Source organism: Leopardus geoffroyi, chromosome C1 (genome assembly GCF_018350155.1).
Source record: "Leopardus geoffroyi isolate Oge1 chromosome C1, O.geoffroyi_Oge1_pat1.0, whole genome shotgun sequence".
In the NCBI taxonomy this organism is placed as follows: Eukaryota; Metazoa; Chordata; class Mammalia; order Carnivora; family Felidae; genus Leopardus; species Leopardus geoffroyi.
The window spans coordinates 52,122,753-52,139,549 of record NC_059328.1 but is presented as its reverse complement, the minus strand read 5'-3'; the positions used below and the strand labels follow the sequence as shown (position 1 = coordinate 52,139,549).

Below are 16,797 nucleotides of genomic sequence, written 5' to 3'. Positions count from 1 at the left end.
AATCACAGACATTACCAAAAACAGCAGAGATGAGGTCTGAATCCTATCACTGTTAGCACACAGAGTGACTGAGTGATCTTGGACAAATTACTTAACCTCCCTAAACCTCAACCCATTAAAAACAAGAACTACCTGGAGAACTACTGGAATATGTAAGATAATGATATAAAATACCCAGTAAAGGATGTGGCACACAGTAAACATTCAATAAATACAAGATATTATTAACATTAATTAGTTAATAATACTAATTTTAAAATATCCAAGTTTATTTTTACTTCACGAGAAAGACTGTCCACTAAGTATCATAAAACAATAAAAATGAGTATCTATACTTTACAAAGGGCTTTTGCAAACTAAATACAAATAACAAGGTTCAGTACAGAACCAAAACATACTATATGTTATAAAGACATTAGTAGAGGCACCTGGGTGGCTCAGAGGGTTAAGCGTCTGACTTCGGCTCAGGTCATGATCTCATCATTCATGAGTTCCAGTCCCTCATCCGGGGTCTGTGCTGACAGCTCAGAGCCTGGAGCTGCTTCAGATTCTGTGTCTCCCTCTTTCTGCCCCTCCCCCACTCACACTCTTTCTCTGTCTCTCAGAAATGAATAAACATTAAAACAAATTTTAAAAAAAGAAAAAGACATTAGTTAGGTCAGGCTTTGCTGTCAAATAAGTGACATAAAAACTATCAGTTTCGGTTTTTTTTATTTCAAAATAGCGAATACGGAATAATAGATCTTTAACAATTGATAGCACTTAATATGTGCCAGATACAACAATGAAGTATTATTAGTATCCCTACTTTACAGGTGAAAAGAGAGGCAATGGTCACCCAGGCATTAAGTAGCAGGGTCTGGATTTCAACCCAGGCAAACTGGCTCCATAATCCAGTTTTATATTGTTGGCAACGTGTGTGAGTGGGTTATTAACCTTAAGTTATGTTAAATGACATAAAGGTAATTCCATTCGAAAATTGTGAACATCCACTATTTAACTAGCAGGTGACTAAAAATTGTCAGAAACCCAGACACCTAGAGTCATAGGTTTTTAAGTCTGCAATTGAAAATCACATACATGGGGCGCCTGGGTGGCGCAGTCGGTTAAGCGTCCGACTTCAGCCAGGTCACGATCTCGCGGTCCGTGAGTTCGAGCCCCGCGTCGGGCTCTGGGCTGATGGCTCAGAGCCTGGAGCCTGTTTCTGATTCTGTGTCTCCCTCTCTCTCTGCCCCTCCCCCGTTCATGCTCTGTCTCTCTCTGTCCCAAAAATAAATAAAAGTTGAAAAAAAAAAAATTAAAAAAAAAAAAAAAAAAGAAAATCACATACAATCAAATATACTCATTAATCCACCGGGAACAATTAATTTCACACTGGAGAATGATGTACTAAAGTTCACTCAAATCCAAAGCATATTTTCTCCAGCTTTGGAAACTATGTTAGATAGGGTTTTGTGCATTTAATGGCTATACTATACCAATATTCTTAAATGGCTAGCATCTCCACCCAAGGAGATAACCCCACTGTTGAGATAATCATGGGAAAAGCAGATTAACATCTCCAAAGCATATATAAAGAGCGACTGTCACAAGGAATTACCCACAGTACACAGACATATGTAAACACACACACACACACACACACACACACACTCCTGTCTCTCTCAAAAAAAAGTACCATATCTTGTTCATTTTTGTATTTTCAGATGTAATGGCACCTACTAGATTCTCAATAAATGATGTTGAAGCATAGATGTTGAGACAACCTGTGTGATATAGCAAGGACTTCAAGTTGAAGAGATTTGAAATTTTGAGTCCAATTTTCCACTTAACCAGATGTGCAACTGTGCCATCTGTGATGGCAAACCAAGTAATTATGCCAACTATTTTAACACAGTGCCCATCTATTGGTTCTTGCCCAAAACATTTTTAAGTTATTGTCTGACACTTTGAAATTCCAAGCCTCTGTTCATGCTACTTACTCCCTATTTATATATCCCTTACAACAACTCATATCCAACTTCCAAGAACCATCTCAAATTCCGAATCCTCCATGAAACCTTCCCTTATAAATTAAAAACACATTGTTCACTGAAGCGCCTGGGTGGCTCAGCATATTAAGCGTCTGACTCCTGGTTTCGACTCAAGTCATGATCTCACGGTTTGTAAATTCAAGCCCCACGTGGAGGACAGCACAGAGCCTGCTTGGGATTGTCTCTCTCCCTCTCTCTGCCCCTCCTGTACTCACTCTCTCTCTAAATAAATGAAACACACACACACACACACACACACACACACACACACATTGTTCACTGATTATTGACTTCTTATAATGTATTTTCAGTATCACATATTTTGTCACGACTATACAATTTCCTAACTGCTACCCAAGTAAGAATTTTCATTTCTATGAACACAAGAGAATGTGATTTTCCAGAGTTCAAAGGAAACATATTGCTAAGCATATAGTGCATACTTTCATTAAAAATGTATTTAATCGGGACACCTGGGTGACTAAGTGTCAGATTTTTGATTTTGGTTCAAGTCATCATCTCATGGTTCATGAGTTCAAGCCCTGGGTTGGGCTCCACGCTGAGGGAATGCAGCCTGCTTGGGATTCTCTCTCTGCCCCTCCCCCACTTGCGCTCGCTCTTTCAACCTAAATAAACTTAAAAAAAAACTTAATTAAATTGACCTGTAATTTTTTTTAAAAAAGGAAAAATATATCCCCAATGAATTAATTGCAATTTTTGTATGTCTATTTTACAGGATAGAAATGCATGTGTTTCATTTCTTTTTTAATATTTATTCATTTTTAGGAGAGAGAGAGAGAGAGAGAGAGAAAGAGAATAAGGAGGGGAGGGACAGAGATCAAGGAAGACACAGAATCCAAAGCAGGCTCCAGGCTCCAAGCCGTCAGCACAGAGCCCGAGGCAGGGCTAGAACCCACAAACCATAAGATCATGACCTGAGCTGAAGTCAGATGCTTAACCGACTGAGCCACCCAAGCGCCCCTGTTTGTTTCTATTTTAAAGAATACAACCATGGTCTATGGCTTCTTTTGGGGGGGAGGGGGGTTGGAACTGATTTCTATTTTTTGTTTATTTGCCTTTATTTTTTGTTTAGCTCCATGGGGATAATAAAAGTCAGAGAGGATCTTAGGTAATTTTCTATACCTGAAAAAATCCAACTATCTAGATTTTCTGAAATTGCTCTAGACTTGTGGTCAATGTGGAAGAATTTATTACCATTCTCTAACAAATAGAAGAATGGATAATGACTCTCTTTAGGGTTGAGAAACAAGTTTCTATCCCAGAGTCTGACCTACTTCAATAAATCCAGCTGACACTGGCTATGAAATTAGTACTTAAGTTTTTAAAACTGCTAAAGTGCCCTTAAAGCAACCCAGAAGGACAACCCAACTGTACCTATGGGAGCTTCACCTGGGAAGGACAAAAAGGATTCCTTCCACAGTGATTAATTCTACAAATTCATTTACAGGAGAATCAGAATTACATAAAGAAAACACACTAATACGTATCTACAAAGTTTCAGTTTTGTCTTGTTCTCAGGGAAATGGGCTTAAACACCACTTAAATGTTCATTTTATAAATTATTGAACTATTCAGAATTATGTTATAATTTTAAAAGTAGTTTCTTTGATAACAATACATTCTAACTGCCTTTACATTTAAATTTTAAACATTCTAAGAGAAAAGAATTTGGCTAAAATTTTCCAGAACAAAATCCTCTTTTGATACGTTCTTGGTGAGTAACAAGAAACATTATATATAGCAATGGGGAAGTTGAGAGAAGCTAACCAGTTAAATAGAGCACAATCATACTTTAACAATGATTGATATGTTGGGGGAAAAAAAAGAAAAAAAAAGATTCTCAATGGCCTATTCCTCCTAAATAACCAATACAACTTAGGGGAAAAGGGGTATTAGAATAAAATAACTTTGCTTCGTTCAAGTGTTGCTATTTGCTCAAAAAACATCAGTAACAGTTTGGACCAAGTACAGAGGAACCGTGAATCTCTACAAGAAATAAGAAACACACTAAAATCAGAATTTGTTTCCTCCCCAGGCTCCTAGCTGGTTCAGTCAGTGACACATGCAACACTTGATCTCAGGGTCATAAGTTCTAGTCCCACAATGGGTGCAGAGTACTAAAACATAAACTTTAAACAAAAATAAATAAATAAAAAGAATTTGTTTCCTCCCCAAAGCTTGTTTAAAAGTAACAAGGCAAGATTTATTCAATATTTTGGGGTGCCTGGCTGGCTCAGTCAGTAGAGCATGCAACTCTTGATTTCAAGGTAAATTCAAGCCCCACATTGGGTACAGAGATTACATAAAAATAAAATCTTTTTAAAAAAATCTTTACTCATTATTTCTAGGTCTGTAAAAACTAACTACATAAGCAGCACTCAAGTAAGGAGTATAATGTAAATATGTAAGTACACATTCTAGAAAAACTTAAATTACAATACACATAAGTAGTTTGGCTATACAATACATGCATTTCCAAAGGAGAAACAATGGACTAATACTAAGCAAGCTAACCTGAGCTTCCTTACTTGAGTGCTTCCTAATTACAATCTTAAAAGAAGATAAATGAAATGCAAACGAGAATAAGCATGTTAAAAAGAAATTATGATAACAAAAAAAGTATTCTAATTGAGAGAAAAAAATCCTAGCAGAATCACAGATATCATACTTAATTCTTTAATTCTCCCAGCCTCCTATGACATAAAAGTTCTTCACACATGAGTGCTAAAAATGTTATATTCTTTATGATGGGGTTAATAACTCAAAATCACAATTTTTCTTAGTGCTTAGCATTTTATTCTTCTCATCTAAAAAATGACAGAAACATACAACCACCTAAGAAAGAGCCTACAAATATTCTACTACTGTACAATAACAATACTTTTCCTATACAGTAATCCAAAAGTAATTTTATTATGCTGACTTTCTTATGGGATAATTTAAGAGTGAAGTTCAGGGGCACCTGGGCGGCTCAGTCAGTTAAGTGTCCAACTCTTGATCTCAGCTCAGGTCTTGATCTCAGGGTTGTGAGTTCGAACACCACACTGGGCTCCACTCTGAGAGTGGAGCCTACTTAAAAATTTAATTAATTAGGGGCGCCTGGGTGGCGCAGTCGGTTGGGCGTCCGACTTCAGCCAGGTCACGATCTCGCGGTCCGTGAGTTCGAGCCCCGCGTCAGGCTCTGGGCTGATGGCTCAGAGCCTGGAGCCTGTTTCCGATTCTGTGTCTCCCTCTCTCTCTGCCCCTCCCCCGTTCATGCTCTGTCTCTCTCTGTCCCAAAAATAAATAAACGTTGAAAAAAAAAATTAAAAAAAAAAAAAAAAATTTAATTAATTGGGGCGCCTGGGTGGCTCAGTCGGTTAAGCATCCGACTTCAGCTCAGGTCATGATCTCGCGGTCCATGAGTTCGAGCCCCGCATCGGGCTCTGCGCTGACAGCTCAGAGCCTGGAGCCTGTTTCAGATTCTGTCTCCCTCTCTCTCTGACCCTCCCCCGTTCATGCTCTGTCTCTCCCTGTCTCAAAAATAAATAAAAATTTTTAAAAAAAAATTAATTAATTAATTAAAGCAAAGTTTAAAATAAGCAGGAGTCCTGGTGTTTTTTTTTTAAGTTTATTTATTTATTTTTGAGAGAGACAGAGACAGCATGAGTAGAGGAGGGGCAGAGAGTGGGGGGGGGGGGATTGAGTGAGTGAGTGAGAGAGAGAGAGAGAGAGAGAGAGAGAGAGAGAGAAAATCCTAAGCAGGCTCCTCATTGCCAGCACAGAGCCTGAGGCGGGGCTTGAACTCACAAAACCATGAGATAATGACCTGAGCTGAAACAGAGTCAGATGCTTAACCGACTGAGCCACCCCGGTGCCCCAAGAGTCCTGTTTTTCAGATAAGGGGAGTAACTGAGTAAGGTCAGAGTTTAGGAAATGTTAGAATAAATAATGTATGTAAGTCACAAAGATAGAAAAGTATTATATATGCTTGATGTCCTCTATTCAATTCCCATTAAGCATCTGATTATATATGCCAGTAATACTGAAATAGTGTGATTTCTTAAATTATTCTACTCTATACCCTTAGTTTTTTCAACTTTACCTCAACAAGAAAAGTTCAAAGAAAATAATATATCTGTCAAAATCAGAAGACTAAAGGAAAATTATAATTAGGATTACAAACTAAATAATGATCAGGAATAAAATAGTGCTGAAGGAAGAAAAGGAGATGACCGTCCAATGTGCCAGTTATGGGCTGAAAGCAAAGGTAACATAAACTATATATTTTACATAACAACTTTTAACTGGGCTTTTCCTCTGACCTCCTTACCCCATTCTAGCTCCCTCCTTCCTTTCACAAACTTCCTAAAATCCATTATGTCCACTTGGTAACTACCATTTAGCCCTCAATTTATTATAGTCTGACAATAAGAAGGCTCACGTTGGCCTCCTAGAGATCTTTTGTCTATTTTTAATTTTCACCCTACTTGACATGTCTAGAACTTGACACTGAAGGCCAGTCTACTTCTTATAATTCTCTGATTTCCTGGCTTCCAGACTCTAATCCTCCCTCATGGTTTCTTCTCAACCTCCTTTAATCATTCCCCTCCTCTGTGAAGGAGATCAGTGGTTAAATGTGTTTTTTTCTTGCAGTATAAATACTCCCAACCCTGTGGCTTTAACCATCATCTGTATCAACATTTTATAAAGCTCAGAGCAGCTTATGGAGCTTTTAAAAATGCAGATGAGACCAGTTTCCAGCAACCAGGCAGACTTAGAAGATAAGGAAAACACTTCCAATACAGGGTGGGGTATGGCTGAATTAACATCAAAACAAGAGAATTCCTCAGGGGCCGGAAACAACAAAAAAAAGTATAAGATCCAGACAAGTAAACATTTGTCCTGAGGATATCCAATGATCTTTTATGGCCTATAGCCTGGCTACTGAGAAGCTCTAAGCAATGAATTAAGGAGGCAAAGCCTCGTACTTGAACAGGTAAAAACTTCAATGTCAGAGAACCATCTACAAGGATATTAAAAAAAAAATGCTTTGTGGGAGATGGTGAAGATAGTATTTACCTCTGCCTTGGCTCCTATAGTACAAGAAAAAAGTCTCCTGAAAATAACATTATCCTGCATCCACCCAGTGTGAGGCCTGAATTCACACCAAGTATAGAGCCAAAGAAACCTTAAGATGGAGAATTTGGTTTAACTTTTGTTAATAGTGCACAAAGTGCCTAGCAAGAGGCAACATAAATCCTCTGTGGAAAAATACTTAGTGAACCCGGGCCTCAAAGAATTCTCACAGATAGAAGTTCGAGGTAACATGAGCTCACAATTTTTTAAAAAATCACTAAACTCACAAAGAAACAAAATACCATGAGCTAGACTCTACAAAAACAACAAACCAGGAAATAAGACTGCAGATACTAGAATTTTCTGATAGGGAATATAAAATAAGTATGGCTACTATGTTTAAAGATATATAAGAAGACACTAGAATATGCTGAAGGAACAAGAGATAATCAGAAATGACGAAGATGATTTGAAAAGGAAACAAATAGGGCCACCTGGGTGGCTCAGTCAGTTAAGGGTCTGACTCAGGTCATGATCTCATGGTTTGTGAGTTTCAGCCCTGGTTCAGGCTCTGTGCTGACAGCTCAGAGCCAGGAACCTGCTTCGGATTCTGTGTCTCATTCTCTCTCTGCCCCTCCCCTACTTGTGCTCTGCCTGTCTCTCAAAAATAAATAAATGTAAAAAAGTAATTAATTAATTAATTAATTAATTAATTAAAAAGAAAAGGAAACAAGTAGAACTTTAGGAAATAAAACAATAATTAAAATTATAAAACTCAGTGGATAGTTAAAATAGATTAAACACAATTAAAAAGGAAAGTAATGAAGAGGAAGACAGATCTGATGATTATTAAAAAAGCAATAGGGTGAAACCATGACATGAAAAATATAGGAGATTATGAGACATAGAGGATAGGATGAAGGAATCCAACATATGTAATAAGAGTTGCACAAGTGGGGCGCCTGGGTCACTCAGTCAGTTAAGCATCCAAACTCTTGATTTTGGCTCAGGTCATGATCTCACAGTTCATGGGATCAAGTCCCGCATCGGGGGCTGTCAGCACAGAGCCTGCTTGGGATTCTCTCTCCCTCTCTCTCTGCCCCTCCCCTGCTCGTGTTCTCTGTCAAAATAAATCAATAAACATTTAAAAAATAAACATTAAGAAAAAAGAATTGCACAGGGAAAACAGAAATGAGGGAGATGCAATATTTGAAGAGAGAACTGAAAATATAAACTCGATGAGACAAAGAGATCGGTGTCTGTTTTATTTTCTGCTATCTTACCTGCTTTGGCACAAGTGCCCTACACATATGTGGTGAATTAATAAAAGACCAAAGATCAGGGGTGGCTGGGTGGCTCAGTTGGTTAAGCATACAACTTTGATCCAGGTCATGATCTCAAGGTCTGAGTTCAAGCCCCATGTCAGGCTCTGTGCCAACAGCTCAGAGGCTGGAGCCTGCTTCAGATTGTGTCTCCCTCTCTCTCTGCCCCTCCCCTGCTCATTCTCATTCTCTCTCTCAAATAAATAAACATTTAAATAAATAAATAACCAAAGATCTAATATATCTAACTAGTGTTTTACAAGGAGAAAATGGAATGAGAAGAAACAGAAGGTTACCATTCATTAGAGTCAGAAATCCCAGAAAATCCTGAGGATAAAGTTTTTAATATTCACACTTAGATACATCATAGTGAAATTTCAGTGACAGAAAAGACAAATTACCTACAAAGATAATAACAACTGAAATCACAGCTGATATCTGAACATAGCAATAGAAACTAAAAGACAATGAATGAGATTTTAATTTTTTTTTTAATGTTTGTTTATTTATTTTTTTGAGACAGGGAGAGACAGCATGAACAGGGGAGGGTCAGAGAGAGAGGGAGACACAGAATCTGAAACAGGCTCCAGGCTCTGAGCTGTCAGCACAGAGTCTGACACGGGGCTCGAACTCACAGACCGCGAGATCATGACCTGAGCCGAAGTTGGATGCTTAACCAACTGGGCCACCCAGGCGCCCCGAATGAGATTTTCAAAATACTATGAGAAAATAATTGCCAATGCAGAATTCCATACCCAGAATAAAATGTTAGGGTGCAAAATAAAGGCATTTTCAGATAAAAAGCCAACAGGCTCTTACTTTAAAAAAAAAAAAAGAAAAATACCTCCCAGGGGGCCTGGTTGGTTAGCTGAATGGGTAGAGCATGTGACTCGATCTCAGGGTTGTGAGTTCAAGCCCTACACTGGTGCACTGAGCCTAGTTAAAAGAAATTTTCTTAGGGGATGCCTGTCTGGCTCAGTTGGTGGAGCACTGACTCTCGACTTCAGGGTTGTGAGTTCAAGCCCCACACTGAGTGTAGAGATTGCTTAAAAACTAAAATCTCTGGGGCACCTGAGTGGCTTAGTTGGTTAAGCATCTGAGTTCAGCTCAGGTCATGATCTCATGGTTTGTGGGTTTGGGCCCCGCATCAAGCTCTCTGCTGTCAGAGCAGAGCCTGTTCCGAATCCTCTGTCTCTTTCTCTCTCTGCCCCTCCCCAGCTCATGCATGCACTTGCTCTCTCTCTCTCTCCCTCTCAAAAAATAAACATTAAAAAAAAATTTAATTTTTAAAATCTCCCAAAGATGTACTTCAAAAAGAAAGAAAATTATCTCAAAAGAAGATGCAATTGTAAAAAGGGTGAGCACAGAAAATGATAAACATAGAGGGTAAACATAAATAAATATGAATTGTTACAGAAGCTAACAGTAATTAATGTCTAAAATTCTAGGCAATAATAACATTTTAATGGTGGGGGTGGACTTGTAACTAGAGTTGAAGCATTTTACGGTCCTTGGGGTGCCTCAGTGGCTCAGTTGGTTAAGTGTCCAACTTTGGTTCAGGACATGATCTCATGGCTCATGAGTTTGAGCCTGCGTCGGGCTCTGTGCTTACATCTTGGAGCCTTGGAGCCTGCTTCAGATTCTGTTTCTCCCTCTCTCTGTCCCTCCCCCACACTCGCAGGTGCTCACACGGGATCTCTCTCTCTCTCTCTCAAAAATAAATAAAAGCATTTAAAAAAAGCATTTTGTGGTCCTTACCTTGCTCAGAAAGACATAAATATATTAATTTTAAACTTTGTTGGGGTACCTGGAAGGCTCAGTCAGTTAAGCGCCCAACTCTTGATTTCAGCTTAGGTTATGATCTCATGGTCCATGGGTTCAAGCCCCCAATCAAGCTTCATGCTGATGGTGTGGAGCCTGCTTGAGATTCTGTCCCCCTCTCTCTCTGTCCCTCCCCTGCTCACTCTCTAGCTCTCTCTCAAAATAAATAAATAAACATTAAAAAAAATTTAGTTTTAGACTTTCTTAAGTTAAATATACATGTGAAAATCTCCACACCACACCTTGAAAGAACAAAATAAAAGTACAACTTGCAAACTAGCAAGAGAAAGTGGAATTAAGGAGGGGAACTGGTTAGTCAAGTCTAAATCACAGGGATTTAGAGGTGAAGGGTAAAAGGGTAGAAAAAGATATACTGAAAAAAAAAAGGAAAGAAAAAGATATACTGAGCAAAAAAAGTGGGATCTCGTTTTCATAGTTCTGGGGAATGGGGCAGGACATCTTTGGGAGGCTGTTTTCGAAATTCTGCCTACTGCAATATGAAAGAGCAAAGCCCACAATAGCTAAGACCCTCCTGAAGTGGAACTATCAGGTGGGAGAATTTGACTCATAATATATCAAGATGTACTGTAAAATTATAGTAATAAGACACTGCGGTACTGGACCAATGTATCAGAATGAAGAGTCAGAAACAGACCCATGCATATATAAAAACCTGAGATAGAGCTGGTAATGCAGATTAGTGGGGAAGAATACACTTCTCAATAAATGGGTTAAAACAACTAATTATCAATGTGAAAAAAATTAAAAATAAATCCCTAGATGACATGTTGTACACAAAATTCAATTTTCAGGAGATAAGGACTTAAATAGAAAAGACAAATCTTAAAACTTTTAGAAGAAAATTTTAGGAAAATACCTTTGTCACTGGAGTAGGGAAGGGTTTCTTAAAGATACAAAAAGCACAAATCATAAAGGAAAAAGATTAATTCCATTATTTTATCCTGTTCATCAAGACACCTTAAGATGTGAAAAGATAATCCATAAACTTGGAAAAGATATTTACAAGTTATACAAAGTTAGCTTCCAGAATATAGAATTCATGAGAAAAAACAAAACAAAAAAATACAGACTATGTTAGAAAAAAGAATCTAATAGAAATGTACAAATGGCACAGCAAGTATCCCAGAAAAGGAAACATAAATGGCCAGTAAACATGAAAATATGCTCAATCTTTTAGTAATGAAGGAAATTCAAATTAAAGCCACAACAAAATATCATTTCACACACTCTGGACTGACAAAAATTCAAAACTTGTGAAGTATATAGGGTAATAGGGACCCTCCCACTAGGGAACTGCCTCAATACTAAAAAAGCTTAGAAAGCATGACCAAGATAAAATTTGCTCTAGGAACTGGCACAAATGTGTTCTGGTTCATCTCTTACACTTTATTTGCAAAATCTCAGGTTGAGTGTTAAGCTTACAGAGAAACTGAACAAAATAGGACCTGCCTATTTTGGTTCTAACCAAGAAAAAAGGATTCCTTTTCTGCCTAGTAAATCCTTCCCTCGCTTTCAGAACAAACTTAATGTTTGTTATCCTTAACGTTATACTCTAAGCCTTTCTTGTCTGAATTACAAGTCTCCTGTGTTCCCAGTCTACCTCGTTTATTTTAACGTAGAACATATTTTCAAGTCCACCCTGCTCACTTGACTGCGAACTTCTCTAGGGAAGTGATAGGGTGATTCAGGGACCCAATTACAACGTGGGTTACAGGGGGTTCCCCCACACATCCAACAAGCAATTCTCAGACACCAACTCCATGTCCTACAATTCAACTCAATTCTGACACTATCTACAGAGATAGCATCAGATTCCACAGGTTATGGGTTCAGTACTGTAAGCCTGCCCCCTCCCTCCACGTCTGATGCCAGTCACCAGCCCAGATTCTGACACACTAGCTATAGACTGGAGGTTCCAACGAGCCCCTCCAACTCTGGATGCCAATCACAAGTCTAGGCTATTACTTGAGCTTCTGACAGACTGGCTATATATATCAGATGCTCCCACAACCTCCTCCTTTGGTCCAATTAATTTGCTAGAGCATCTCTCAGAACTCAGAGAAACATTTAGTTACTAGATTACCAGTTTATTACAAACGGATGTAACTCAAAACAGCAGATGGAAGAGATGCATAGAGCAAGGTGTGGGCAAAGGTGCTGAGCTTCCGTTCCCCCTGAATCTCCATGTGCTCATCAACCTGGAAGCTCTCCAAACGCCATCCTCCTTTTGGGTTATGAAAGCTTTATTATTGGTGACTGATTCAAGCCCCTCTCCCCTCCCTGGAAATCAGAGGGTGGGACTGAAAGTTCCAACCCTCTAATCACAAGATTTGGTTTTCCTGGAAACCAGCCTCCATCCTTAGGTGGGTCCAAAAGTCAACATTACCATAACAAAAGACAATTTTTCACTTTCACTTAGAAAATTCCAAGGGATTTTTAGGGGCTTTGTGCCAGAAGGAGGACAAAGACCAAACATATATTTTTTTTATAAATCACGGTATCATAGGAAGATACCATTTATTATTCTTGTCACCCTAAAAGTCAGACCTAAAGACTTGATCACCAGTAAGACATATTTTTGCTGCACAGCAGACAATAAACATTCTGGGGTTAAATGATCTAATGTAAGGATCAAACAAGATAATAGTTGTGAACCATCAATATGCTGATTATATTCCTACACTATTAAAAAAGAAAATACATTTCATGCATAGTATCTCAAGTAATCCCCACAATCTTGTTAAAATACATATTAATATTCCCACTTTATAGTAGAGGTACCTTTGTAGGAGGTTCATGGAGATTAAGTAACTTCCCCAAGATCAGGCACTAACAGGTGAGGGTGGAAGATCTAAGATTTGAACCCAAGTCTACTGCTGCATCCAAGTGATTTTACTTCAGTATTCCTCAAATTCATTTATGCATCTTTTTAACTGGCTTACTTCAGGGCTTCTTTCTCAGAAGCCACAGAGCAGTGTCATATATTGATTTTGGAATAAAATACAACTATATTTGAATCCACATTGTCATTTATCAGTTGTCACATTTTCCATTTGTAAATTACAGGTACTACTACTTATCTTCAGTGGTTGTGGTAAGCACAACAAAATACTCAGTGTCTAGCATATGGTAAATACTTAAAAAATAGTAGCTCATACTTCTATTATTATGATTGTGTCATTTGTCTCTTTACTTCCAACCTGCTTCCTACAATCCTTTTTCATTACAATGAAAGCTATTTCTCTAAAATACAAGTAATTTGCCAACCTAATTGCATAGCTTAATCTCGAGCCACTCCCTCCCCATCCTTTTTGTTCCTTCTTCTGATGCTACTCCAATACTGACTACTTAAAACCATGCTCTCATTCTACCATGTTTTTGTACATGTTCCCCATGTCATTTGCCTAGCAAATTCCAAGTCATCTTTCAAACCTTCAACTCAAACGTCTTCTCTGAAAAGTCTTCACTAATGCACCGTCATCATGCACTTCTGTTACCTTTGTACCTCACAAATACTTCTAGTCATAATTAACACATGGTACCATGACTGCTTACCTACTAAAATACGGACCCCCTTCAGTACTGGATATTCACCTTGTATTTCTAGCATCTAGCACAGTGCCTGGAACATAAGCAGTGCTAAGTAAATACTCACAGGGTTAAGTCAAATCTTATTCCCTATCCAGGACCACACACCAGCAATTCTCCTCCCTCTCTTTCTCTCACATCATTCCCAATCTTATTCTCCACTGATCTCTTCCCTTCAGTCTAGCAACATGGCTTCTCTACCCTAAACAAAAAAAGCCTCCTTTGATTCCACTCCCACCCTGATGTACTTAGCTCAGTTCTCTCTTCGATGCCTAATATGTAATCATTTCTCAACTTGTCATCTTCCTCATTAGAATACATTTTTGTTTTCTCATGTCACAAAGCCTATGCTTCTATTAAGCTCTTATACATATTCTTTATATTAGAATTTAATGTTTAAGTGTATTTTCTTGACCATACCAATAAAGCCTCAAATTCTTCTCTGTCCCAATCAGGTAACTATAAACTATTACCAAACAAAGATGAAGATGAAGATGAAGAAGAAACTAGTCAAGGAATATTTACCCATCTTTTAAACAGTAAAAATGTGTTACCTGAATAAGAATTAAGAGAAACTGTCCACCGTACTGTTAGTCCTATTAAGACCACAATTGTCATCAAGTGCCATTTCTCCATAATTTTTCTTCAAATCTAGGGAGGGAAAAAAACAGGACCAGTGCCAGAATACTTTTAACACACAGTCAGTAGCACTTCTTTTCTTCATCAGAGAAATGTTATCAATTCCCCGGAATTAGGAGTTTGAGAGAATTTTAAGTGATGCTTCCTTTCCAGTTAAATATTGATCTTTATGTCTATGAAGTAGCCTAGAAGAAAAAAAGAGAGAGAGAGAGAGAGAGACCAAGATTTAGCTGAGCATAGTCTAACAAAAAATCCATTAAACCAAGTAGAAACACACAGAATTGGAGGTGGGGGCAAGGAGGAAAGTGGGTAGTTTTAAAGTTCCTTATTTCCTAGTCTTCTAGTTGGGAAATACACCTCAAAAGGTAGCTCTCCCTGTTAAATGGGACTTAATAAATCTAAAGATATGGTAAGGATCTGTTCTTATGAGGGAATATTTCTGAGTGAAGAAAAACAAGAGAGTGGAAGAGTCAATTCCATCCAAAGCATGTTTATCTACAGGTAAAAATAAGACTACAAAAGTAAATTTAGGGATGTTTTATTTTTGGTACAGAGAGAGAGAGAAATTTTATCTTTCTACTTAGTTTGAGAAAATGTTCCACTAAAGTAATTCATGTAGTTTGATTTTTACTTCTTTTCTTCCAAACTATACATTCACTAACCACACCATTTTTCTACCTTAAAGAATGAACCTTTACAAGAATAAATAATAACCCCAACTCTTAAAAGAAAATACAAAAGCAGTAAAATGCAATTAACCATTTCCATGGGGTTTTTTTTCCCCTTCAGTTTTCTCCTTGGGTTGGATGGTTTAAAAGTAAAAAAAGCTTGGGGCGCCTGGGTGGCGCAGTCGGTTAAGCATCCGACTTCAGCCAGGTCACGATCTCGCGGTCCGTGAGTTCGAGCCCCGCGGTCCGTGAGTTCGAGCCCCGCGTCGGGCTCTGGGCTGATGGCTCAGAGCCTGGAGCCTGTTTCCGATTCTGTGTCTCCCTCTCTCTCTGCCCCTCCCCCGTTCATGCTCTGTCTCTCTCTGTCCCAAAAATAAATAAACGTTGAAAAAATTAAATAAATAAATAAATAAATAAATAAAACCAGAAAAATACAGTAAGTCAACTGAAAAAACCAGGGAAAAATTGGCACATTCCACCCACTAGGGGGAAAAAATTAAGAATGTAATAAAACATTAGTTTTATTTATTTTTTTATTAAGTTTTTTATTTTAATTCCAGTGGAGTTAATATACAGTGTTATATCAGTTTCAGATATACAATATAGTGACAAAAGTTATTCTCTTATTTAAATATAGCAAAGTCAACTCTAGAACTAATGAAGTCTAGCTCAATCAGGAAGAATGACTCAAAGCGGTAAATAAGGCTATGGAAATATATTATTCAAATTTGGATTATATAAATTTCCTTTCTCTTTCCTCCCTCCTACTGCATTCATTTTTAATTGTTTTACTGTTCACTAGAACTTCTATCACAGAAGCAAAGCAAGCAGAAAAATTAAAATTCAATCACTTTCCAATGTTGACTCTGGATTTCACACAAGTTACAGACCATTATAAACTATTCAAAAAATTTTTAAGTTTGGGGCGCCTGGGTGGCTCAGTTGGTTGGGCGTCCGACTTCAGCTCAGGTCACGATCTCACGGTCCGTGAGTTTGAGCCTGCGTCAGGCTCTGGGCTGATGGCTCAGAGCCTGGAGCCTGCTTCCAATTCTGTGTCTCCCTCTCTCTCTGCCCCTCCCCCGTTCATGCTCTGTCTCTCTCTGTCTCAAAAATAAATAAATGTTAAAAAAAAAAAATTTTTTTTTTTTAATTTTTTAAGTTTATTTATTTATTTTGAGAGGTAGGAGAGAGGCAGAGAGGGAAAGAGAGAATCCTAAGCAGGCACTGCACTGTCAGCTGAGAGCACACTGTGGGGCTTGAACCCATGAACCATGAGATCACGACCCAAGCCAAAACCAAGAAACGGATGCTTAATTGACTGAGCCACCCAGATGCCCCCAAATTCTTTTTTAGACCAACACAAAAAGCCCTTTTTATCAATATGCTGCACTATACATTCCAGAACCGCAATACAACAATTTACTTTACCAAGATATCATGTTTAAAATTGATTTTACAAATGTTAATTCCTCAATTTAAAACTACAGCTTAACTGGGGTGCCTGGGTGGCTCAGTTGGGTAAGCATCCCACTCTTGATTTTGGCTCAGGTCATGATCTCATGGTTTGTGAGTTCCGAATCCCATATCAGGCTCCATGCAGACAGCACGAGCCTGCTTGGAATTCTC

At 38.2% G+C, this 16,797-nt stretch overlaps 1 protein-coding gene across 4 annotated transcripts in view; it reads right to left on the bottom strand.

Moving 5' to 3' along the window:
* The window catches only part of ALG6 (ALG6 alpha-1,3-glucosyltransferase), a 67,055-nt gene that overhangs the window by 46,652 nt on the left and 3,606 nt on the right, over positions 1-16,797 (bottom strand). For 3 of the 4 annotated variants that reach the window (XM_045477669.1, XM_045477668.1, XM_045477670.1), the window contains one exon: positions 14,419-14,515. In XM_045477669.1, the coding sequence (XP_045333625.1) occupies positions 14,419-14,500 (82 nt within the window). In that variant the 5' untranslated portion in view covers positions 14,501-14,515. Of the gene's footprint in view, positions 1-14,418; positions 14,689-16,797 lie in introns of all 4 variants that reach the window. The other variant, XM_045477666.1, reaches the window with a different exon arrangement.